A 27,850-nucleotide genomic window follows, 5' to 3' on the forward strand; every position below is an offset into this window, starting at 1 on the left:
AAACACAGAATGGCAGAGGAAGACTCGTTTATATTTACGGGGAAAGCTCTACCTGGTTGGTTAGGGTTAGGGATGGTTTATTGCTTCTCAGACCTAACAGGTTGCACTTATTTTTCTTTCAATCAGGTATGGCTTTCTTCATGAATATAAATGACTCTTGATCTAGCATCCTATGTTTCAGAAATGTGCTGGTCGGCCATAAATGCAAACGCTAAATCTTATGTCCAGAATTTGTTTGATTAAAATAGTCCAATATTTTTCCAAGACATATATAAAATCACTTTATAGATAATTTAAAATATTTTTAAAGTACGGTAAAGTCAGAAAAACAAAGATTCTCAGGATTGATAGACTGGCCTTTTACTGGTCAGCCAGGCCTTTTTATGGGCTTATATTTGGAAATGATAATAAGTAAGTGTTTTCAAATCACCCACACAGATTAAGCGAAGTTCAGTCTAAACAATCAAAACAAGATTACAACATGTTTAAAACTACTAGAATCTAAGCAAAGAGTGAAATAAACATTAACCCTTTTAATACTTATTGTGTGAAAATTATTTCGATCAATTGCTTTATGACTGTCCTACAGTTGTGCCATCATTTCCACCACACCAATACATTTTCCCCAGAATAAAGTTATCAAAAGTGTTAGTGTACTTGTTAACCAAGTCAACAACAGTGTCAGTGAAGAGCATGCTTGAGATGAAATATGAATATCAAGTAATGTTTGAAGAAACAATGAAAATTCAAGGTAAATATCACTTCTGAACAGAATATATTTATTGGCCGTAATTTCCAGTTAAGATGTAATTTTGTCGAATTACACAAAAAGTAGCGGCGTAACAAGTCACCCATTTTCTTGATGCAACGATTACAAATCCTGCCGATCTATATGCATCGATTTTGAAATATGATTTTTGAATCAAGAATCGTCAGTGTTGGTCAATAATCGATTTAAAATGCTAAACATCAAATGAATTGCGCTTCGATAAATCAGTGTACAATATTTAAAAAAATATATAAATATTTCATTAGTTGCATCTGGAATTAACGGAGACATGTGCGGGACGTTCTCTAGCACACCTCGGAGCGTGCACACTCATAGCTCTCCCCCTCAGAGCCGCGCGCTGCACTCTTCTGTTGCCCTACACAGGATCACACCCGCTCTCAGTGCCGTCCGTAACTCGCATTGAAAAATGTTCTAAACAGACCATCTCTCCTTAGGATGGCCATTGACTTTCACATGAGCAATTGAAAGCTAGCGCTCCGGTCTCAAGTGAAATGGGTTCAAAGAATTGCACAGCTACCAACTCATTGGCTGCGTCCAAAAACTTGAAAACTGGTGCCTTTAGAGGTTGTATACAGAGATGGGATGAAAATAAGATGTGTTTCAATCTGCTCTGAGACCAGTTTCTTTAAAAGTTCATTCAAAACCTCTGTCAATTAAGCCATTAACTGGTTAGGCAGCAAGTCAGCTGCCTATGTTGAAATAAACTAGTCATTGCGGTGAAACTTGTTGACTAATTGATATTGCTTTTCTCTTTTTATTAATATAGTCATATGATGTTACTTTAATACTGTAATATTTTGAGACTGATTCAGGGTTGCCATGGTCATGGAAAACCTGGAAATATTATGGAATTGTATAACGGTGTTCTCCAGGCCTGGAAAAGCCATGCAAATAAATAAAATCTTTAAAAAAAAAAAAAAACACGACCACGTTCCCTTTCGGAGTATACTTTTCTGACCGGAAACTAATAGAAATGTGTTCGATGCATGCACAGGCTATGCGCATAGACGAGGACCACGTGCACGAGTCAACAAAATCTAGGCAGCGCACGGTCAAGCTGTGCAACTTGTCGGATGACGCAGTTTGCGTTACACATTCTGTGCCCGGAGGGATCCACAATGCAGACACCCGAAGTATACTTTAAAGAAACATTTGAAAAATTCTGAATCGAATTTCATTGTGAATCAAATCGTTCTGAATTTGCAAAGAAAAGATAAAAAACCGAAATGAACACCTATGAATCGTTAATCAAATCAATTCACTATAGACCAAAAGATTCACAAACCTAGCAAAAAAGTGTGAAATCATTATATAATCATGTGTATTTAGGATACAAAATATGTTAGGCATGAAATTAGCCTTAACACGGAGGAGTCGGACATTCTTTTTTAAATTTTTTTAAAATTGTAATTTCCATGATCAAAAAACATTTTTTGCCTAATATTTTTTTTTCAAAACTCAGTGTACTTGTTAACCAAGTTAACAAAAGTGTCAGTGAAGAGCATGCATGAGATTAAATATGAGACAAGTGATTTTTAAGAAAAGTAAATATCACTTGTGAGCAGAATATCTATAGTGGGCGTCATTTCCAATCAAGCTGTAAAAGTGTAAAAATATGATTTAATTGTGAGTATTTCGGATACATCAAATGTTAGCTATGAAATTAGCCTTAGCAAGTCAAAGGAGTTGCCTATTTTATAAAAAAAATGCTAAAATAAAGTAATTGCCATCAATGTCATTTCCACCACAGAATTATATTAAACACAATACAGAATTTGAGATGTGCTGGAAATGTGAATGTGGTGGGAGGGGCCTAGGTAGATCAACGAGTATTGATGCTGACTACCACTCCTGGAGTCACAAGTTTGAATCTAGGGTGTGCTGAGTGACTCCAGCAAGGTCTCCTAAGCAACCAAATTGGCACAGTTGCTAGGGAGGGTAGAGTGACATGGGGTAACCTTCTTGTGGTCACGATTATGGGTTCTTGCTCTCAATGTGGCGGGTGGTAAGTTGTGTATGGATCGCGGAGTGTAGCTTGAGCCTCCACATGCTGTAAGTCTCCGTGGTGTCATGCACAACTTGTGCAGCTTGACTATCTCAGAAGCGGAAGCAACTGAGACTTGTCCTCCGCCAACCAGATTGAGGTGAGTAACCGGGCCACCACGAGGACCTACTAAGTAGTGGGAATTGGGCATTCCAGATTGGGAGAAAAGGGGATAAAAATAAATAAATTAAAAAATTAAACTTTCTAGAAGTCTATAGTGCTAAAAGTGCCCAGTCGATCACAAATGTTTAGTATTGTTACCCAGCATTTCATTAGGCAGATTTCATAGAAGAGAACTGAACAGTGGTGACAAACACACAGAGTTTGGTTGTAAGAAAAGAAGACTGAAGAAATAGTGAGCATCAGGAAAGCCAACAGAAAAAGAGCTCAGATCTACAGCACGGCCAATCGTGCACCTATAGCCTTTATAACAAACACTAGCACAAAAAGCCAAGCACTGCACTACACAAACAAGTTTGGATATACTTAGCACTTCAAACTTAGACCTTTTCAAGATTTTTTTCAGCCACTGGAACTTTTCATGATCTCTCATTGGTTTGTGCATAGGCAAATGCCGTTAAGCCCCACACCCACCCGCAGAAAAGCGCATACCTTCAGCTTTGACTGTATGTCGCGAGATTTTCTCCGGGCAAGAACCTGCAAATGGCTAGAAACCTGCAGAACAGAAAAGCGAAAGAGGAGGGACAGAAAAAGAGGAGGAAGAGAGAGAAGCTGTAACCAAAGAGAAAGAGCCCTGTTGTGTTTTCAACCTACCTTTATACCTGCTTGATACTCTCGAACTTTCTTCCGTGCTAACACCTGTATGTGACTAGATACCTGAAGAATTTCAAGACAGTTTAACAAATACACATATATACACAACACACACCATTTGCTTAGTTCAAACACAACACAATTACAATGAAATTACAAAGTAAAGTGAACCCTTTACGTGTAAGTTTACCCAAAAGAGAAAATTCTGATCGACTAAAAAGCTACATTTCTATACAAATCACATTTGCTCATTGTGGTAAGCTAGGGAGTGGTAAATCATTGCTCCTTTTCTTTACTAAAATAAAACAGTAGCCTAAAAAAGTGGGCTGGGTAGCTCAGCGAGTATTGATGCAGACTACCACCCCTGGAGTCAAATCCAGGGCATGCTGAGTGACTCCAGCCAGGTCTCCTAAGCAACCAAATTGGCCCGGTTGCTAAGCAGGGTAGAGTTACATGGGGTATCCTCCTCGTGGTCGCAATTATGTGGCTCTCGCTCTCAATGGGGCGCGTGGTAAATGTGTGTGTGGATCGCAGAGAATAGCATGAGACTCCACACGCTGTGACCTCCGCGGTGTCATGCAAAATGAGCCACGTGATAAGATGCATGGACTGACTGTCTCAGAAGCGGAGGCAACTGAGACTTGTCCTCCGCCACCCGAATTGAGGTGAGTAACCGTGCCACCACGACTACCTACTAAGTGGTGGGAATTGGGCTTTCCAAATTGGGAGAAACGGGGTTTAAAAGCTGAAATGTGAAGCATATAATTTTATAAAAGCCATAACATTAATTCTTCTGTTAAAACTTCTGTATTATTTGAGCTGTAATGTTGTTGAAATCATAATTTTTAGGATCATTTTGGAATCGTAGGGCTTACGTCGTTACGTCATCATTGTAGCGAAGTTGTAAAATTGGATATAACTGTACAGAGTGAAGGTTAGCATGTCATTTTATAGTAGGAGTGGTGGTGGTGGTGTAGTGGCTAAAGCACAGGGCTGTTAATCAGAAGGTCACAGGTTCTAACCCCACGGCCACCACCATTGTGTCCTTGAGCAAGGTTGCTCCGGGGGGATTGTCCCTGTAATAAGTGCACCGTAAGTCGCTTTTTCAGACTGTATGAAGTTGCAAACATTAGATATCTTGCTATCGATTAGGCAACGCCAGTCACCGTGATTTGGGCCTGGACCCCGTATTGACTCCATCCGGACAGCAAGACATCATGACGAAGGTTGCGCCATCTCTTCGCCTCTAGTGAGCAGCGCGACAATACAACAGTGCTGTGTACACAGAAATTTCTCTAGAGCTGAACACGCTCCATTTATGCCCTGTCCCGCTCTGCACGTGTTGCCTCTTTTCCCCACATGCTAGTACACATGAGGCGTCCCATAAGTTAACGTGGTTTCAGAGCGCCTTCAGACCAATTTTTTTCTGATTTTGCTGATTAATTTTGCTTTATTAATCAGCATTTTACGAGCATTTAATAATAAACAAACAGATTTCTGAACTAATTTTGTGAAATTAATCAGATGTCATCATCTCTGGCATGGATGACAACGAAAGACAAAATTACTAGTTTGTAGCCTACTTCAGTCTCTCTCATTTTTATGAAAATATAAAAATCGTCCATTCAGACTTTAACATTTTCTCTCAGGGGATACTCCTGAACCCCCATACAGCATCATTCCTCAGTCACAATCCCTCAGACCCACTGCTTTGGCAGTCTCTGGGCCCCCAATGCAGTTTTGTAGAGACTATTTTGACTGTCTCCTTTTCTTATGCCAACTTGAAAATATAATAAAAAAGTGCAATGTGCAAATGTGAATGTATATAGTGATAAATATCGATATCGAACAATATAAAATATATTGTGATAATATTTTTGGCCATATTGCCCAGCCCTAGTTAACACGCATAAATCAACATTATGTAATCAACATTATGCCACAAATGCCATCGATTGAGCTTAACTTGTATTTATTTACAATGCAATTTCAAGTAATATTCCCAGATAGTGGCACACATTTAACATTTGAATGCACAGTTTTAACATTCAAATGTGCATTATAATCTTAAATTTGACAAATACTATAATTTGTATTTGACAGCCTTATATAGCCTAAAAGATGTACGAAAACAAACATTGTGCAATCATTAGATATTAAATAAATGTTAAGATACTTTAGATACTAAATACCTGTTTTCTTGTGCGGGTTTTGCCTGTCCTCAGCTTGATGTATCTGGCAATAAGCTCATTGCGACCTGAGAAGGAAATAGAGAGGATGTGTATTAGACAGTTTCAGTAGTAAACAGATGTGACCAAAAGGTGGCATCATAAGAGAGCAATAAAACAACTCTGAACAACATTTATAGACCTGAGGAGATGAGTTAGCACAAATAGAAACAAAGTAGCCCACAAACAAATGGATCAAATTGGACCATTTTTTAATGGTTATTTAGTCTATTGTGTTTTTAAGTAGCTTTATATGAGTAAAACTTTTAATAACTGGTATAATTTATACAAATGCTTTAAAATTACAAGATTCCCAACAAAGTTCAAGTGGTCAACAAATGAACATTTATTCCAATGCGTGTCTCTTTATGTCTGCTATTCTTCCATTCTCTGGTTATTTATTGCACATTGACTGGATTCTGGAAGCTCCTGTGGTCAAGATATGATATAGCCTCTATACCCACATCAGCGATTGAAGAACACTATTCTGTTGTACCATCAGGTGGCAGTAGATGGGATGTGTCGCATGAGCAAACTTTTGCCAAAGACAAAGACAAGACTGCTTCTCTAGCTCTCTCTTGAAGGTTATACTAGCAGATCAGTTTTTGATCAGTCTTTATTCAACAATAAAAACAGATTTAAACAAATACACCTGCTCCACAAAAATAAAAAAATTATATATATATATATATATATATATATAGGAATCATGTACAGATTTTGCTCTTATGCAAAGAAACTGGTACTTTTATTCACCAACGTGATATTCAACTGATCACAATGTATAGTCAGGACATCAATAGCGTGAAGAATTACTATTACAATTTTTAAAAAAATGTCAGAACTTCTTAAACTACTTCAAAGAGTTCTCATCATAAAATCCTCCACGTGCAGCAATGACAGCTTTGCAGATCTTTGACATTCTAGCTGTCAGTTTGTCCAGATAATCAGGTGACCTTTCACCCCACACTTCCTGTAGCACTTGCCATAGATGTGTCTGTCTTGTCGGGCACTTCTCACGCACCTTACGGTCTAGCTGATCCCACAAAAGCTCAATGGGGTTAAGATCCGTAACACTCTTTTCCAATTATCTGTTGTCCAATGTCTGTGTTTCTTTGCCCACTCTCTCATTTTCTTTATGTTTTCTGTTTCAAAAGTGTCTTTCTTTGCAATTCTTCCCATAAGTCCTCCTGAGTCTTCTCTTTACTGTTGTACATGAAACTGGTGTTTAGCGGGTAGAATTCAATGAAGCTGTCAGCGGAGGACATGTGAGGCGTCTATTTCTCAAACTAGAGACTCTGGTGTACTTATCCTCTTGTTTAGTTGTACATCTGGTCTTCCACATCTCTTTCTGTCCTTGCTAGAGACAGTTGTGCAGTTGTGTAATTTCAAGCATTGTATAGCCTTCGTTCCTCAAAACAATGATTGACTGATGAGTTTCTACAGAAATCTGTTTCTTTTTTGCCATTTTTGACCTAATATTGATCTTAAGACATGCCAGTCTATTGCATACTGTGGCAACTCAAAAACAAACACAAAGACAATGTTCAGCTTCATTTAATGAACCAAATATCTTTCAACTGTGTTTGATATAATGGCAAGTGATTTTTTTTAGTACCAAATGATCAATTTAGCATGATTACTCAAGGATAAGGTGTTGGACCGATAGCTGCTGTCTAGATTTGATCAAAAATTACTTTTTTCAAATAGTGATGGTGCTGTTTTTTCAATCAGTAATGTCCTGACTATACTTTGTGATCAGTTGAATGCCACTTTGGTGAATTAAAGTACCAATTTCCTACCGAAACAGCTAAATCTGCACATTATTCCAAACTTTTGTATGTGTGTGTGTGTGTGTGTGTGTGTGTGTGTGTGTATACAGGTCCTTCTCAAAAAATTAGCATATTGTGATAAAGTTCATTATTTTCCATAATGTAATGATAAAAATTAAACTTTCATATATTTTAGATTCATTGCACACCAACTTAAATATTTCAGGTCTTTTATTGTTTTAATACTGATGATTTTGGCATACAGCTCATGAAAACCCAAAATTCAAAAAATTAGCATATCATGAAAAGGGTCTCTAAACGAGCTATTAACCTAATCATCTGAATCAACTAATTAACTCTAAACACCTGCAAAAGATTCCTGAGGCTTTTAAAAACTCCCAGCCTGTTTCATTACTCAAAACCGCAATCATGGGTAAGACTGCCGACCTGACTGCTGTCCAGAAGGCCATCATTGACACCCTCAAGCAAGAGGGTAAGACACAGAAAGACATTTCTGAACAAATAGGCTGTTCCCAGAGTGCTGTATCAAGGCACCTCAGTGGGAAGTCTGTGGGAAGGAAAAAGTGTGGCAAAAAACGCTGCACAACGAGAAGAGGTGACCGGACCCTGAGGAAGATTGTGGAGAAGGACCGATTCCAGACCTTGGGGGACCTGCGGAAGCAGTGGACTGAGTCTGGAGTAGAAACATCCAGAGCCACCGTGCACAAGCGTGTGCAGGAAATGGGCTACAGAGAAGCAGCACTGGACTGTTGCTCAGTGGTCAAAAGTACTTTTTTCGGATGAAAGCTAATTTTGCATGTCATTTGGAAATCAAGGTGCCAGAGTCTGGAGGAAGACTGGGGAGAAGGAAATGCCAAAATGCCTGAAGTCCAGTGTCAAGTACCCACAGTCAGTGATGGTCTGGGGTGCCATGTCAGCTGCTGGTGTTGGTCCACTGTGTTTTATCAAGGGCAGGGTCAATGCAGCTAGCTATCAGGAGATTTTGGAGCACTTCATGCTTCCATCTGCTGAAAAGCTTTATGGAGATGAAGATTTAATTTTTCAGCACGACCTGGCACCTGCTCACAGTGCCAAAACCACTGGTAAATGGTTTACTGACCATGGTATTACTGTGCTCAATTGGCCTGCCAACTCTCCTGACCTGAACCCCATACAGAATCTGTGGGATATTGTGAAGAGAAAGTTGAGAGACGCAAGACCCAACACTCTGGATGAGCTTAAGGCCACTATCGAAGCATCCTGGGCCTCCATAACATCTCAGCAGTGCCACAGGCTGATTGCCTCCATGCCACGCCGCATTGAAGCAGTCATTTCTGCAAAAGGATTCCCGACCAAGTATTGAGTGCATAACTGAACATAATTATTTGAAGGTTGACTTTTTTTGTATTAAAAACACTTCTTTTATTGGTCGGATGAAATATGCTAATTTTTTGAGATAGGAATTTTGGGTATGCCAAAATCATCAGTATTAAAACAATAAAAGACCTGAAATATTTCAGTTGGTGTGCAATGAATCTAAAATATATGAAACTTTAATTTTTATCATTACATTATGGAAAATAATGAACTTCATCACAATAAGCTAATTTTTTGAGAAGGACCTGTATATACAGGTGAAACTCGAAAAATTAGAATATCGTGCAAAAGTTCATTAATTTCAGTAATTCAATTTAAAAGGTGAAACTAATATATTATATAGACTCATTACAAGCAAAGTAAGATATTTCAAGCCTTTATTTGATATAATTTTGATGATTATGGCTTACAGCTTATGAAAACCCCAAATTCAGAATCTCAGAAAATTAGAATATTGCATGAAATCAATAAAAAAAAGGATTTTAAATACAGAAATGTCGGCCCTCTGAAAAGTATAATCATGCATATGTACTCAGTACTTGGTTTGGGCCCCTTTTGCATTAATTACTGCCTCAATGCGGCGTGGCATGGATGCTATCAGCCTGTGGCACTGCTGAGGTGTTATGGAAGACCAAGATGCTTCAATAGCGGCCTTCAGCTCTTCTGCATTGTTTGGTCTCATGTCTCTCATCTTTCTCTTGGCAATGCCCCATAGATTCTCTATGGGGTTCAGGTCAGGCGAGTTTGCTGGCCAATCAAGCACAGTAATACCATGGTCATTGAACCAGGTTTTGGTACTTTTGGCAGTGTGGGCAGGTGCCAAGTCCTGCTGGAAAATGAAGTCAGCATCTCCATAAAGCTTGTCTGCTGAAGGAAGCATGAAGTGCTCTAAAATGTCCCGGTAGACGGCTGCCTTGACTCTGGACTTAATAAAAGCACAGTGGACCAACACCAGCCGATGCCATGGCTTCCCAAACCAACACAGACTGTGGAAACTTCACACGGGACTTCAAGCATCTTGGATTGTGTGCCTCTCCATTCTTCCTCCAGACTCTGGGACCTTGGTTTCCAAATGAGATGCAAAATTTGCTCTCATCAGAAAAGAGGACTTTGGACCACTGAGCAACAGACCAGTTCTTTTTTTCTTAAGCCCAGGTAAGACGTTTGACATTTGAAGCCCATGTCCAGGACCCGTCTGTGTGTGGTGGCTCTTGATGCAGTAACTCCAGCCTCAGTCCACTCCTTGTGAAGCTCCCCCACACATTTGAATGGCCTTTTCCTGACAATCCTCTCCAGGCTACGGTCATCCCTGCTGCTTGAGCACCTTTTTCTTCCACACTTTTCCCTTCCACTTAACTTTCTATTAATGTGCTTTGATACAGTACTTTGAGAACATCCAACTTCTTTTGCAATTACCTTTTGAGGCTTTCCCTTCTTGTGGAGGGTGTCAATGATGGTTTTCTGCACAACTGTCAGGTCAGCAGTCTTCCCCATGATTGTGAATTCAACTGAACCAGACTGAGAGACCATTTAAAGGCTCAGGAACCCTTTGCAGGTGTTTAGCTGATTAGAGAGTGACACTTAGAGCCTACAATACTGAACCTTTTCACAATATTCAAATTTTCTGAGATTCTGAATTTAAGCTGTAAGCCATAATCATCAAAATTATATCAAATAAAGGCTTGAAATATCTTACTTTGCTTGTAATGAGTCTATATAATATATTAGTTTCACTTTTTAAGTTGAATTACTGAAATTAATGAACTTTTGCACGATATTCTAATTTTTCGAGTTTCACCTGTATAATTTCTGTTTGCTTTATAGTAATTAAAAGCAGTTGACGTGAATTGCTAGCAGAGCTTCCCTGAAATCTTGACTTACAAGGAAAAATTCAAGTTAAGTCGAAAAATCTTTTATTTTAATGTTCTGGATATTGCGATCTCTTGTCTATAATGTTGATTTAAGCGTAGTTCACATATTGACAATGATGCAAAACAAACCATTCACACGGACTAATATCAACACACACACACACACACACACACACACACACACACACACACACACACACACACACACACACACACACACACACACACACACACACACACCACACACACACACACACACATATATACACACACCACACACACACACACACACACACACACACACACAGTCAGCAACCCTAAAATCTGCCTGTCTGATGCTTCATCATAGAAATACAGTAAATGCATAGATTTATAAATTACTTGAAACATGGGATCACAAAAACTGTTGAAATGAACTGAAATGTCTTGCCCAAAATCAAAAGATAAAACAATTCTATTAGAACAAAAATAAACTCATAACCCTTCCCCAATTACGAACAGCCTACATTTTAAGGTAGAAAAACAATGAAATTACTGTTCTGATCACAGGATGATTACAGTTATTATAAATAGAGGTAGACCGATATATCGGTTTTACCAATTAATCTGTGCCGATCTATGCAGAGATCGTTCTTTTATTCCTCCATGTTCCTCTGTGGCCTTTGCTATTTTTATTAGATAATCAAGTAATCAAAATTGAACAAGGGCATGCAAAGTCAAATGAGAGTACTTCATATCTTGTCAATAAGAACAAAGACTTTCTAGCAAGTCAGTCCACAGTCGGCGATATTTGGAACGCTCTCGGGAGGCTATTTTCAGTCATGCAAGTGTAGCTCCTATCGACTTGAATGGAGAAAGACCAAAATCTCAAGAATGGTTGGTCAAGATTACAATCAAAGTACATATTTCAAATCAGCAATAAAATCTGACAGTACTGGTATCATAAATTGTGTTTTACACCTCATATTACATTAAAAAAACGCAACTATCCCAGCTTGTATAGCTAATGCGCATGCACGTTCTAGAGTTGATTGACAGGTGATGTCTGGATCTAAAAGCCGATTGGCTCTTTTAACAAAAGACGGGACTTCCTTTCTACATCCGTTGACCCCTCAGAGCTGTTTGGTTGAGCGTTCTCCCATTCGTTTAAATACAAGTGACCCATCTCTGCTAAATAATCTCTGATAATAAAAAAACTTTTTATAAAAAGCTTAATTTGGTAAATACTTCAATCTAGATCACTGTAACAAAGCCAAATCTCCATTATTTCAAAACGAGAGCTTCTTTTGCGTTTCGGGCTTGTTTACAGATAAAAGCTCCAAATTATGCACAAAATCGTATTTTTTTTTCTTCTGGTTATTATTGTGAATTTGGTTGAATAATTTTGGACTCTTTGATGTGTAATTAAATGTAAAGCATTTTAATGGTCCCTAACGTAGGTTTAATTATCCTTCTGCAATTATTTTCCCCCCTATTGATTTTGGGGGTTATTACTAGGGTATAATCAATCTAATTAATAATGGAGATTACAATTACAGCTACCACAATTAACTAATCAGGATAAGTTAGAGCATTTCATTTAGGTCTACTCACATTGCGTCAAAATGTTCTATTTAAAGCATGCTTTTTTTTGCAGTGCTTGAGCATGACATTCATGTCCTTTGATCACTTTCTCTGTATAATTTATTCAGTTTTGGAATAAGCTTGTTTTACATGCTGCTAAGAGGGTCAATTAAGTTTGCAGTTTAAGCAGCAGTTAGTGGGGCACCTAAATAAGGAATATGACATGCATATGTCCCCAACATAAAAATAATATATAAAATCGCAAATAAAATATTAAGGAAAATAATTGACTTTATTTTTACCATTTTGGTTGCATTTGTAATTATTACCCAGACATTTCTTCATGAATTTCACCCGCCAGCACCCTTACAAACATGTTTGCAGTTTTGAGTGAGAGTAGAGACCACTGAACAGAGTTGAGTTTTGTTTCTGCACACCCTTCCCCAGTCACACCCTCCCTCTCTCTGCCTCCGCATTCCTCACATTCCACTCCGCCTGTGACATCTGCACCACACAACTTGATTTGATGAGGGCAACAGCCAGGAGCTCTCATTGAGAGAGTGAGAGGGGGAGAGAATGACAAAAAGAGAGAGAGACAGAAACACAAAGGGCTTTGCTGTTTCTGCCAACAATTGGCAGCTGAAGCTCACCCTGTCCTCCCCAACGGACACCCACACCTGCCATGGACAGTCCTGCAAGTGGCAAAGAATAACACTGACCCCTTTGTGCCCAATATTGTGACCCTCCATCTCTTGTTCCCTCTTCAAATTTCTTCTCAATGTTTGCTCTCAGACCATGTCAGCAAGTGGGAGACATGTGCACTCGATGTGTATGAATATCCATGGTTCTCCAGTTCAGGAGTACGTGTCTACTCATGACACCCTCAAGGGCTGATTTGGTGTAGTGGTTAAAGCTAGGGAGTGGTAACCGGAAGGGTTCTGGCGCAACAGTCTGGTTCCGGAAGTAAATATTTTTTTACGATAACTTACAATCCTTTGAAGACAGACCAACCGAGTGCACAGAGCTTGTTAAGCAATGTTACCCATTGAATATATTGAATATGAAATATACTGCTTCCATATTTATAACTACTTCAAATCGATAGTTGTATATTTTTTAGGGCTGGGACAACGTGTCGACGTCATCGATGACGTCGACGCAAAAAATACGTTGACGCAAAATATGCGCGTCGATTCGTCAGACCCAAAACAAAGATGGCGGCGCCCGAGAGTAGTAGCAACACGAGTGGCTCCTCAGACTATCAGAAGTGCAAGGCACTCGTTCCTCTAAAGTATGGGAATTCTTTTACATTAAAGGAAACAATTCCGTGATATGTCGATCTTTGCAAAATGGAGATAGCCTTCCATTCTAGCACCACGGCAATGCACCAGCACCTGAAGAGGCGCCATGCACTACACACAGTATTCTTAAGGTGAAAGGAAAGTGTCAGAGTGTAAGTTGCTATTTGCATGTGAATGAAGATGCTTTTTTTCAGTATGTTCAACATAAATGTTGAATTCTGTATGTTTATTTTCATTATTTATTTTTTGTTGGAAAAGCACTTTCTGTATTAGCTTTAAGCCCCCAAGTTTACAATAGTTACTGTATTCTTTCAATAGCTCTAAGAAAGGGTGGCTGGGTGACCTTTTTATTTTTTTATTGAATGCTAGACATCAGAATGCATTATTTTGCTCTTGTACACTTTTACTTGAATTTTATTTTTGAGTTTAAGAAAAAGGTGAGTGGCAGAGTGTATTACTACTATATGTTGTTGTTATTTTTATGTGAATGAATAATTAAAAGGTACACTTTTTTCAGTAAGCTAGGACTATGTGTTTTCAACATAAATGTTCAATTCTGTTGGTTCAGGAAGGACGCCATGACAGGCTGCTGGCTCCCACTGTCGCTGTTAATTTTTATTTATTTTTTGTTGGAAAAGCACTTCTGTATTAGCTTAAAGCCCTCAAGTTTATATTGGTTACTGTATTCTTTCAATTGCTCTAAACAAGTATTTTGGGTGACCTTTTTATTTTTTTATTGAATGCTAGACATCAAGTTGTTGTTATTTTAATCTGAAAGAAGAATTACAAGATGCACTTTTTCAGTAAGCTAGGCCTATGTGTTTTCAAGGCGTCAAGGTTTTATTGAATGCCACTTCTGACTAAGAATGCATTACTTTGCACTTGTATAGTCTTTTATTTTGGAATTTTAAGAGCAATAAACATATATTGCAATGTTAAGGAATTAATTTTTTTTCATTGAGATATGTAAATCAACATGTATAAATTGCTATTAGTAAATTAATGGGGAGATAATCGAAATCGAATCGGACTGGAAAAATGAATCGTTAGATTAATTGCTCTTTGTCTGATTTCTAAATGCTGTTTTGCTTCAGTTCAAAAAGTTTGTAATATTGTGATTCACATCAAAGATTGTTGGTTGGGTTCATGGTTTTATGAAGGTTTTTTTTTTTTAATCCCTATGGAAAAAAATGAATGGGGAAAACACTTCCGGAAGCAAGATGAATGGAAAAAGGGTCTCGTATTTAGATGAGCCATTTATTAATTGAACTATAAGAAAAACCGAGGCTGTGAGGGATAAAAATACAGTAGGTTAAATATGTTGTACCATTCAGCCAACAATACATGGAAAAATTTAAAATGTTTGCATACTTGAATTTTTTGGAAAGATGCAATTACAAAATATGGCCAGTGTAATTACTGCCGACATGACTTTGAATATACTCAACATTTGAATATACTCATTTGTATTGATTGTTAAATATGACCAGGGTTTTTGCTTCATAGAGAATTACTAAGCGGCCGCCTATGTCAAAATTCCGTGCCGCATCCGGCTGTCTACACATCTCTGGAGGGTGTCTTCATGGAAAACACTAACAAGCGTTGCACTCAGTGGATTTGCAACTGCAAATCTCGGCAATAATAATAAAAACAATCTGTTGTCGAATAGTCGCTTGATGTAATTTAACGTAACTTGAGATCAAACGAACTATAATGATGACCGCGAGACAAGAGGAGCGCTCCAGCTCGAGTGTCTGATCGAAACACAGATCACAGCTTGGCGATATATCTTTATTTCATCCTTAATTAAAGTTCATATAATACGGGAGTGTGACATGTAAATAAACACAAACTCCAAAACTGTCATTCTCTGTGCGGTCAGATCCGCTTCAAGTTGCGGAAGAGACCCGGGATTCGAGACTGGGAGCGATTTAAAGTTTGCTGTCTGATGCGCACTCTAACACGGAGACGCTCGTCTCACCCCCGCTGTCTGCAGCTCGCAACGTCATCATCATGATGATCATCATGATAAGATCAATCTTATGTGAAAAATAACACAACATAAAAACAACAATAAAATGTGTGAGATATATATATATATATATATATATATATATATATATATATATATATATATATATATATATATATATATGTTTTGGATGGACTAGATTGAAAAATGCTCATCAATAATACTCTAAAAATGTTTACAGTTTTCATTGACTAAAACTACATTAAAATGCCCAGACTTTGTCAACTAAAACTAAAAAAGGACATTTGATACAGGACTATTGGGGCTTTTCCACTGCACTGCACAACTCAACTCAACTCTGCTCACTTTTTTGGGGTTTTCCACTGTGGATAGTACCTGGTACCTGAGTTTTAGTACCACCATTGTCGAGGGTCCAAGCGAGCCAACTCGATACTAAATGTGACGTCAAAATCCTGCAGATCACTGATTGGACAGAGAGAATCGCTCACTACCAGCGTCACTGGATTTCCGACACGTGACATCAACCCGTTAGTTTTAAAGTTAGCAACAGCGATAACGGTATCATTTGTTCACGTGACTTTCGAATTGTGAAAAAAGAAATGGCTGTGAGCAAAACCACGCCGTGGTGCAGACGTGGTGCCACGCCAAACAAGGTGCAGACGGTCCACTGGCTAGCGTTGAGTGAAACGAGAAAGTCTCTCAGGAAGTGTCTCAACTGTTGGCCACACACAGCTACCACCGGACCTATCAACAGTGTAGGGAAAAGTCAAAAAAATAAAAAATAAAAAAAACTTAAGTGACTACAGAACCATCAAGGAAAAGTGGAAGTGGTTAGACAAAATGGCGCTATCTAAACCGGCGAGCAATGGGAGGGAGAGTGCCCAGGACTCAGCCACGATGGAGGATGGTACATTTTTTACATTAACTCTATACTCTGACTGCAAGCTTCACTTTATTTAGTTGACCAACTACTGGAAAGCTTCTAAAACAAGCAGGCCAATTTAACTGTTGCACTTGTGTAAAATCACAATGCAAGAACTGTTTTATGCAGAACAATGAGCTAACAGCTAGCGGTCGTGTTATTGTTTTGTTCAGTTGGTGTCGAGATTAAGATGATGTCACGGCAGTAGAGGCGGCGCAACTTTGACGATCAGCCTATAATCCCACCCACATTGAGATGGCACTAAAATGCTGTGGAAATGTAAGCTCAGATTTCGTAAAGCGAGTAAGTTGAGGTTGAGTCGAACTGTAACGTGCAGTAGAAATGTGCCATAAGACTAAATTAAAAAACAGATGACAAAATTAACACTATTTATTCAGATGCCAGGTCATTAGGAGTGTAGTTTAACGTCACTTTTTTGATCAGTATGTTACCAACTCCACCTCATTTTGAGCCAAGAAAACCCTTGATGACTACTTTGATTAAGGTCTATAGCTCTTAAGTTCTTTTTCCTTTTCCCCAATGAATCCTCTTTAAGGTTATATTTCCTTTAGAACAAAGACTTGAATGGTAATGCCTGTGATTCCTCTTCCTCTACTTTTGATTCATTTCAAGTGCTTAATGGGTAACGAATCAAACCTCTATAAAAAGATACAACATGGCAAAGCTTGGCAAGCCTTTTCCTTCTGGCCACATCAGAGTCACCTTATCTGACAAACTTGCATGCCCTTCAAATGCCTTTCATACTCTGCTGAAACTATTATCCTTGATAAACATGCTGCTGAGCAAAATGGACACCTAAGGAGGGTGAACCATCCTGAAGCCAAGGGCACATTGCAAGCTTCTCCTCCCAAAGTTGAAACACAGGTGGAAAATATCTTGACACTTTAATAGCAATGAAACCAGACAGACGGCATTTCTGTCATTCAACTGGGTTGTGAATCACTGGGCAAACCAAGATTAAGGAAGGCTGTTTTGGCTCAGTCGGTCCACGTCAGAGGTTGTGTAAAATCACATAAGCTGGTTTGTGATTTTGTGTATGACACGCACCGGTGTCGGTAAAGAGGTTACACCAGTGGCCAAGGAGATCAAGGGAGTCCAGAAAACATAAGTTCACCTTGACTCCAATAAACAACAAAAGAGTGCTTAAATCTAGAGTATACTTTGCCATTCCATCTCGCACACAATCGAGTGTTCATCCTACCAAAATACACTTTTTGACTGTGAGCCCATTAGGGCTGTGTAATGATACAGATTTCCCAATTTGATTCGGATTCAAAAGCTTTCGATTCAATTTGATTGAGATTCGATATCAATTAATATGGGTGTTATGTCCCTTTTGCTTACAAATTATACAGGGGACTGGAGTGGTATACAGTACCACTGGAGTGGTGGTGGCGTAGTGGCTAAAGCACAGGGCTGTTAATCAGATGGTCGCTGGTTCTAACCCCATGGCCACCACCATTGTGTCCTTGAGCAAGGCACTTAACTCCAGGTTGTTCCGGGGGGATTGTCCCTGTAATAAGTGCACTGTAAGTCACTTTGGATAAAAGCGTCTGCCAAATGCATAAATGTAAATGGACCTTCTAACTAGGTACATTACAATAATATTACTTTTACAAATTATATTTGATTTGTTTATCATCATTTGACAAATTGTAGCTTTTTAAAAATGAACAAATCCATGTATTCTATCAATAATTATGATATTATATTGCATATTAAAATAGTTTTGTGACCGTTTAATTGCATAATTTGTTCTTTACATTGATTTGTTGAACATGTGCTAAAAACTGGTACTGTCCCTTTGAGAAAAACGTTATTTCTGTAAAGAGTGTTTGTAAATGAGCGCAAGTTAACGAGAGAGGATTCTAATGGCTTTATTTCATCTGTGCTATGTGTGAATACAATTAAATGTTTGTTTTGTTTGTTGTTTTTAAAGAACAGAAATGGTGCTAAAAGAGAACTATTCAATGACAAATGGTTGCGTGGATCTAGTCTTTAGACATGCATTAGTCTGAACAAATTTTACTCTGAAAACACAGTGAAAGTTCTCGCTGCTGAATACTCCACCACTATACTAAACCAGCGGTGAGTGAAATCTGAACATTTACCAGCTAGTTGCCAAATATATATGTCTTAGTCGCATAGTGTAAAAGTTGGTTGGAGATGCTTGCGATTTCCTCTCATTATAGTAGAGGGTTGCACATCGAGTTAAAATTTAGATCTTAGGATTTCAGAGATTGTTGATCAGAAAAAAAAAACAAAAAAAAGTTACCCACCCCTATGCATGCACACTACGACTGCTTTGTGATCCTCGTAGTACATTCAACGGCTGGTGCATGCACAGAAAGCGCACACTGATGCGGACTGTCTAGAAATACTGGGTTGCACAAGCATGATCTTCACGAACTTTGCTCATCGGCCCTATAGCCGATGCATCTAAAACCTTCAGTATCGGAGCCAATATTGATATTCTCAAATATTAAGTCAAATGAGGGGGCTAAACACTTCCCTTGAATGGTGGTGGTGTAGTGGTCTAAACCACATAACTGATAAACTGGTAATCAGAAGGACGCTGGTTCGATTCCCACAACCACCACCATTGTGTCCTTGAGCAAGGCACTTAACTCCAGGTTGCTCCGGGGGGATTGTCCCTGTAAGAAGGGCTTTGGATAAATGTACATAAATGTAAATGTATGTAGGGTAGCACTATTCCCAGATAGCAGTGGTATTCGGCTGAACTCTGTGGTGAAGTGGCTCAGACCGAACACAACTGAACATGAGGATCTCGAAAAACACATTCCCAAGTTGAACAAAAAAACCTCATTGCTTAATTATAGAACACTTATAAGAGAGCAAGACACAACGGCCAAAGACCTCCACCTACTGTAAGGGGCCGTTCACACCGAACGCTTTTGCAACCATCCATTTGTTTTTCTTTATAAATGCATTCTAGACGAACGTCTTTGTTGCTTTTGTTAATTCAGCTTCTCGTGCAGAAGCACTGTTTTTCGCTACCATGTCTAATTAAAAATTACTTTTAAAAGTATCTCGAGACACCTGCTTTCTGTTAAACAGTATTTGTTGTGCAATGTCAAGCCTTTTCTTAGCGCAAGAATGCGGTCCATCTGAAGCAATCATCAGTGTTAACTAGGGCTGGGTATCGTTAAAAAAATTCCGATATCGATCCCGATATTCTATACAGGTTCCTAAACTATTTTTTGATAACAATTTTATGAAATCCTTCCTTTGGTTTTATTTTTTCAGTTTGTTGAATTTTTTTACAGACGGCTCAAAGACTCATCTCCTGAGCCTTCTGGTCTCCTTATGCCAGGGTCGACAAGGACAGAGGCTATGACATTAATGTGAAAAGGGAAAACAAAAAAAACAAGAAAGCTAATTTGTTAATTCAGCCAACCCTAAGGATAAGTACGGTTTAACAAGATAACTAGTTTAATGCAAGTTAAACTTGATCAGTTACCGTCAACCTTAAAGCATTTTTAGCATCGATTTAGCTAGCTGTCTATAACCATACATCCAAACAATATCTAACGTTACATAGGTCCCAGTTTATAGGACTATGTCACCGCGCAGAAACGTTAATTTAACAAGTACACAAGCATGTACCACAACAAGTTTTGTTTGTTGGTTCGTTTGCTAAACGTTAACCTTACCTGTCGGAGTTCTAGTCTTAGCGCTGCTGCATTCATCAGTAGATTTGGAGGAGGACTCGTGTAGTGGGCATGTCCAAGGAAGCTCTGTGGCAGGAGGACGCTGAGAGGATGACTGCACCGGCTCGATCTTCTTGCAGTCAAAGACGGGGCAACTTTTTGCTCTTAAGTTTATTCCGTGCACTGTCAAGTGCTCATCAGATTTGTCGTATTGCAATTATCCTGTCGCAAATAGCATCAAGCCTGGTGAAATGTAGCCACACTTTTGATATTTTCCACATCTAAGGGACTTGGGACGCATTCACACTATATGGAATTACGATTGTGTCAATAATAATGAATGTAACTTTACAAAACTGAACGTAACTTTATAAAACTGAACGTAACTTTTTCAGAAACTATCAAAAATATTCCATTACAAAAGAAGAAATACACAATTAAAATGAAAAAAATGAACTCAGTCGCACGAATTTAACAGGCTCTTCAAATATGCTTCATTTTTTGTTAATGTTTTTCAAAGATTCGTTTTGCAAATCGTGGATTCTGAATACATTGCCAAAGATTTACGCTTACGCTTCGCAGTTTTTCGTTTGCTGTTTTGAGACAAACCTCTCGTGGGGGTGGGCTTAACAGTGATCTACTCTGATTGGATAGTGAGCTTTTGATGGACAGGTGCTCTCTGACCCGGATGTACAGACGTCACTCAGTGGCGCGCATATTGGAAAGCTCTCGCGGTGATTTGTAGTTATGCAATACGTCGTGCTTTGTTGTATTACTTACTAACAATATGTAAATAATATTTGACCTATAATTATATAAGAATTAATATTTAATAATTAATTATATAATTATATAATTTAATATTATATGAGACCTTCGATCGTCAAGGCAGCTTGAAGTAAGTTTGTGTTACTGAAGTAACCAATAACATCGATAAAAGTTTTATTCATGTAACGTTACAGTGTGCAACAGTTCTGGCTTTATTTCGCAAATTTATTGTTTAAAAAACTTTATTTATCAAGATACCATGCATAGATATAAATATAAAATATAAATAATATGTTTGCCTAATCTTCCTTTCTTTTAATGCTAACGTTACTTGTCAGGACCAAAGACAAATTTCACTTTTCCAGGTAGGCACTGAATGATAAACAATGTTACATGAATAAAACTTTTATCGATGTTATCTCTTGACGTAACCGGCGTAAACTAGTGTTTTTCCTTGATGCCTAAACACAGCCAATCACCGGCACTTTTAGATTTGGACCCATCTAGCATGCTATATTCTAATCACTGACATTGATGAAATTAACCCCTTTGGTATCGAAATTTGAAGACATTTTTTGATACTCGATTGTTTAGAGGCAATTCGGTCAGTGCCTAAAATGTATTGAACTTGATACCCAGCCCTAGTGATAACAGGGCCGTAGCAGTTGGCGTTCCCAAAGCCTCACGTAAGTGGTGGTATTATGATACATCTTCCTTGTGAGTGGGCTTTTTCAGTGGCAGAGCTCAGGCCCTGCCAATTAACCCTCAGATGACTAAATGTAAATGGAGAAGGTGTTTACAGTTGCAGGAAAGAGCAGGTACTCCATGAGGCCAACATGCACTTTCCTAACAGCTCACCAGTCAGCAGTGAGAGCAAAAGTGTCAACGACATGCTAGTGAAGCTGGTTGTTGTAAAAATCTCAAAACTCTACCACAAATCTGCATTAAATGATACATTAAATCTAATGTGAAGGAATCAAGAACATCATATGGCAATGACATTTCAAGATTTGGTCAAGGGAATCCCTCAACAAAAATCACAGGCATAAACTTGCAGAAAATGCCAACAATGCCCTATCAACAATGTCATTATTCCAGTATTTTCTTATCAGCCAGTCCCAAAGTCTGTAATACAGACCAGTGGGGAGTGTCCTTCCAACTAAATAGTGAGTCAGTAAATATGTTTATTTTTAACAGCAACAGGGAGGATAAAGCCTGGATGATGTAACCTCAGACTATGCTGAAGTCTCGGACTCTGTTCCAAAATCTAGAGAGCTGCCTCACTTTTTACATAGGCAGCTACCTTCTAAAGCAGCACCCTAAATGAAATAGAACCTCAAAAGTGACTGAATGAATTTGTCACTCACACAAGGCACACCAATAGTAATTCTCACGGGACAGTTGGATAGATACTGAGGTTTAGCATCGTATTCTGTAAGGGGAAGGTTTCCACTTTTCCTCAACAACACTGGGTTCAGAACACTTCCTGTCATTGTGCCGTGCATTCTCCAAGTCTGGTTTACATCTCTAGGCTGGGCTGGCTAATTGAAACCAGCACTTGGTTTTGTCTTGTCTGTTTCTCTCAAGAGAGGAAGAGAGAACAGAGAGGAGGAGGAAACCAGTGCCAAACACCTGGGCCCTTCCAATTCAGCCAAACTAGACCATCCATCTGCCGTTATTAGCCTTACATTTTCTAAAAATTTAATAAATTCATCATCTTAGAAGTGTTCGGGGAAAAAACAAACAAACATACTCTGCAATAGTACACAAACACAAATGTTTGACCAATGCATTGCAAGAGCATAATCTGTTCTTGAGGTACTATGGTGGTAACAACCTCAGTGCTAAATGGGGCAATCATCTGTGCCAATAAACTGGACATGTTATCATTCAGGTAGCTGTACTATAACCTTAACTGACACTATTCTCTTTGAACTGCTGCTCCACAACAACAGTAGTTAAACTGAAAGGAAATATTGGCCATAGAAGATGTTTACGCATACAAGAAGTTAACGCTAATGCCCACAGACCATGTAGAGTCATTCGTTTTTTATTTGATTAAAAAACAATAATTATAAAGGCACAGTCACATATACCTTTGCACTGCAAAATTCTGTGGGCGAAATACTTTTTCCAAGTAAATAAGAATCCGTGTGATCAGGAATTTGCCTTGATGGAACTTCCGATGGGTGAAAATTGTCCTATGCAAATTTCTATTGGGGTTCATGTTTGGAGAACTTTGAGCCACAAATTTGCAACGTTGACCAATAGGAAGTTGCTTGGTCTGGCAGGGACCTCTGTGTGCTTCAAACATAGCTACGCAAAATATTCACAATGGACGAAGAAATAATTTTAGCAGTGAGTTTTTTTTTTTGCAGGAGTAGAAAGTACAGCATAAAAAAAGAGAAACCGAGTTGATTTAAAAAAATATATATTTTTTTTTTATAAATTAATAAATAGATTCTGTAAATAATTTTTTAAAGGGGTTATGAAATGGATAATCACACTCATTTGTATTTACATTTCCTACAACATGCGTCATCGCACCCTTGGCCCTGCCTACTGGCGCGCAGTTCAAGTCAAGAGAACAGGCCTTCGGTGGCTTACTATTCCTAACGTAACACCTAAGGGGACCCAAATTATTTTATATATGAACATGAACTACACAGAGTCTTTGACCACTGCCATGTATCTCACAGCTTTTAAAAGATGCAGTATAAAGTTACAACTCTAAAAGGAAGAAGCAATTCCCTCATTCAGCTGCTGCCCTCTTGTTGTTTTGAGCACAGATGTGTCATGGACTAATTTTTCGCCCACCTGCACTTTTTCATTGTTGGTGTACGTAAACAGACACATTTGACAATGGACGTCTGTGACTGTTTCGGTGTATTTCTGGTGATTTCAGTGCACCTACAGTATATGCTTGTCATTTAACCGTTCTTTAGACTATGATGCGTTCGTTTTTTTCGGCTCATGTCAGCGTTGATTGTTTGTGAACAGCCATAATATGATTCATGCTTTGCAAAGGAACTGTTATTGAAGGATGGGGTGGTTAAAAATACTTCAAAAACACATGTAAACAGTTTATTCATGAATATTTCAAATGTTGTGACCGTTTGATATTTTATGGTGCTGAGTGTTGCTTGAGATGAACAGTTTAATATTTTCAGATGCAACGTGTTGCATGTGCGTTGTGTGTAAACCCTGCCATTTTGTTTTATAATTTTGAGGGGCTTGTTCATACCCTTCCGATTTGGTTTGCTGAATTTGAGTGGGTGTTTATGTTGAAGTTTTAAGGAGGTGCCAAAACAGAGCATTTCAGACAGAGGGCCAAAAAAGGTTTTGAAAATGATCATATATTACTAAACTGTGACTGTTTTGGTGCAAAAAATATTTTACAACATTATCATTGGACCTAGCACTTAATGGCCCCTTTAAACAAAACGAACAAACAAAGTTTTTGCTAAGTTCTTTTAAAATTAAACTAAGCCTTCAAAGACTATTTTTTTCGAAATTGAAAAAAGTGAACCCAACGTACACGGACCATCCACTATAACGGCCAAAGCGGCAACACTGAGAATGCAAAAAGCTTGCGTAGTTTGAACATTTGCTTTGTACAACAAAGCTGCATATTCTTTTTATACCCATTAGCAAAAAAAAAAAACTAGAGAAATTGATTCGATTTGTTAATTTTTCAGTTTCTTAAACAATTCCGTTTAGAATTTAGCCTATTCTTTTAAAAATAAGTACCATTATTATTAATTTTTTTAATTTTAAAACCAAAAATGAATGAAACGCATATGGACCACCCACTATTGTAGCCAATGTGCCAACACCTTGCATTACGTATTGCATTCGGGGACATTTCTGAACGCAAAACGTCAAATAAATCTTGCACAGCTAGAAGCATTACTTGCATGGAGTATATTTCGGGTCTTCTACAAATTGTTGTTCTAATGCTGTTCAATCTAATGAGAGTACAATACAAAACTTGGGATACTTCTTTGCACCTGGAGTTATTAAAGTGCTCTGTCTCGAGGCAGACTTACCACATTTAGAAGGAAGAACTAGAAAGTAAAAAAGAGAGAATGTCAACGGAGGAGGAAGGGTAAGAGTGTGATATTGTGGGGGAACAAACCTTGATTGAGCAAGACAAACAGAGCTGGTTTTGCCACTTTTTTAACTGGGTGAGAGGGAGGGAAAAAGGAAAATAAACAGCAATCTTCGCATGACTGGAAACGAGTTGCTAATGATCAGAGATGATAAATAAAACCAGTTTGAGGCTTAGGGCAAACTGGGGAGTAAAAAAGACAAAGAGGAGGGGGCAACAAGCAGAGGCAGAGCACGAAACACAATACGAGAGAGGTGTTCTTGAGAAAACTGTTGGCTGCTTGGCTCATAGTCCCCCACCCTACTCTATGACAAGTTCAGGCCTGTTTTATACGCTGTTCTGAGTTCTGAAAACCTCAACTGCTGGCTAAGCAGTGCGTGTATGTGTGTTTGTGAAGATGCATGCGTGGGAGTTGAGTGAGCACATGTTTAAGTACATGATAAAGAGCCTTTTCCATTTCATTTTCAAACTAGAAGCTTCTTTCATCAAATAAAATTGGACATATACATCATAAGAAGCCATTGATGATGACTGCTATTGAACCGTCTCTCTCCTAGAGAGAGGGAGGGACACTTCATGAAGGTTTATGAATGAGCAAATGACACGTGTGCATGGATTCAGCTACTGGTATGCAAGATATCATGTGTTAACTGACAATTCTCTGCGGACACTTAAGTGGATCACAATCCCTCTCCATCGGTCCATTATCTCCCTCTCTCTTATCTATTCTCTAGTTTCCATCCCTGCTTGTCCTCGCCCCTACCATTACCCATTCTATCCAGAAACACTTGTCTTGCAACCAGCAAAGACACAAAGCCCTCTCTATCTCAAAACCAGTAGTGCAGAGATGTAATCAAAAAGGCATTGCAGCTAATCACATTCTCATTGATCAAAGTGAAAACTGGGTGTTTCTTCAACTTCACTGTGGACTTCTAGAAAGTGAAGTCTCATTAAAACATTTTTCCTCACAATTGTTTCTTTTGATTTGTGTATTAGCAATATATGTACATGCATCACAGGAGACTTGTCATTTTCTGAAAGTCATGAAAAGTCCCACCACAGTATCATTTCCAGCACATCTCAAATTCTTTATTGTGTTTAATAGAATTCTGTCGTGGAAATGACGATTATGGAAAGTACATTTTTGTTTTAGAAATGGTTTATTTCAATTTTTTTTTTAAACATTTTATTAGGGATGCACCAATATATTGTCTGCCGATATTTATTGGCCAATTATTGGTCATATTAAAACCCTCTGTATATCGAATACAAGCATGAAATATGAAAAACCGATGGTTTATCTATAATTAATAACAGACTTTGTAAAAACATTCAAACGCATAATCAAGAAATAATAATAGCTATGATATGTGCGAAAGCATTGGCGTTCCTACGAACATGCTATATTTAATTATTATTCTCTCCTTCTTATGCTAGTGCAGAACAACTGCCATAAACGGACGTGACAGTTGTGAAAGCGGTACTTACCTATAGGCTACATGATGAGCGAAATCATCCAAAATGCTTTGAAACCAGCAGACTTTGACTTCTGAGATATCTGTATGATATCCATTAATGCTGCATGATTGTTTGAATTACGACTGAAATCACAATATGGCCTTGCGCGATAACTAAACCTTAGAGAGCTTATTTACATGTTACATTTATGCATTTATGCATTTATGCATTTGGCATATGCTTTTATCCAAAGCGACTTAGAGCCCTTATTACAGGGACAATCCCCCCGGAGCAACCTGGAGTTAAGTGCCTTGCTCAAGGACACAATGGTGGTGGCCATGGGGTTCGAACCAGCGACCTTCTGATTAACCACTAAATTAATTTGTCATTTTTTAAGCTTATTATGTTTTTTCAAATATTACCTTTCATGTAGTGTGTGATATAGCTGTTTGTGAATGTAAAAAAATTCTACAAAGTTTCAAAAATCAAAGTGCACAACAAACAGAGTTATTGACTTCCAAAAGAAAGAACCGATTCCGAACACCTGAAAGGAGTCGTTAGTAATTCCAGAATTATTTCCTGTACTAACCTACGTAATTTGGTAACAAAAACCCGCCTCTGGTCTTCATTGGCTGCTCGCGAACCGCTTTGACCCACCCACAAACACTAGACTACACAGTGGTAGACCAATCGTAACAGACTGGGGCATCTGACCAATCAGAGCAGAGTAGGATCTCTGAAAGGAGGAGTTTAAAATGAATCCTTTAGAACGGTTCTTTGAACAAGCCATTTTTAACACTGGGAAAAAAAAGGTCATGCTGCAATTTAAATTGAGCAAATTTAAGTGTTTTTGACCTTGGATTCATTAAATCTATTGTGTGAGACCTTTAAAACATAATCAGGCACGTTTCAAAACCATAATAGGTGCACTTTAAAAGGCGGCATTTCTGAGTTCAGCGCTGTGTGAGAAAGCGGCACCCTCTAGTGGTCTGGATGGCAAGATCAATTATCTATTATACCACTATAACACAGTACCCCCAAAAAGGTGTATTGTTCCTCTGGAATACACATTTTATTTTGTCATAAATAAAATCTTTTTTATTTGAACTGCAAAAACAGAAGTGCACAAATGTTATAGAAGTATATATAAAAAAAAAAAAAATTATATCAATCATCATGTTATTAT

General features: G+C 38.3%; 1 protein-coding gene across 10 annotated transcripts in view; it reads right to left on the reverse strand.

Annotated features, from left to right (window-relative positions):
* LOC127646510 (transcriptional enhancer factor TEF-5-like) overlaps positions 1 to 27,850 on the reverse strand; it is a 74,616-nt gene that overhangs the window by 22,094 nt on the left and 24,672 nt on the right. For 5 of the 10 annotated variants that reach the window (XM_052130226.1, XM_052130224.1, XM_052130223.1 and 2 more), the window contains 3 exons: positions 5,801 to 5,865; positions 3,609 to 3,671; positions 3,447 to 3,509 (listed from right to left, as the gene is read on the reverse strand). In XM_052130226.1, the coding sequence (XP_051986186.1) occupies positions 3,447 to 3,509; positions 3,609 to 3,671; positions 5,801 to 5,865 (191 nt within the window). The remainder of the gene's footprint in view (positions 1 to 3,446; positions 3,510 to 3,608; positions 3,672 to 5,800; positions 5,866 to 27,850) is intronic. The other 5 variants (XM_052130228.1, XM_052130225.1, XM_052130230.1 and 2 more) reach the window with 2 other exon arrangements.

This window comes from Xyrauchen texanus, chromosome 7 (assembly GCF_025860055.1).
Source record: "Xyrauchen texanus isolate HMW12.3.18 chromosome 7, RBS_HiC_50CHRs, whole genome shotgun sequence".
Classification (NCBI taxonomy): Eukaryota; Metazoa; Chordata; class Actinopteri; order Cypriniformes; family Catostomidae; genus Xyrauchen; species Xyrauchen texanus.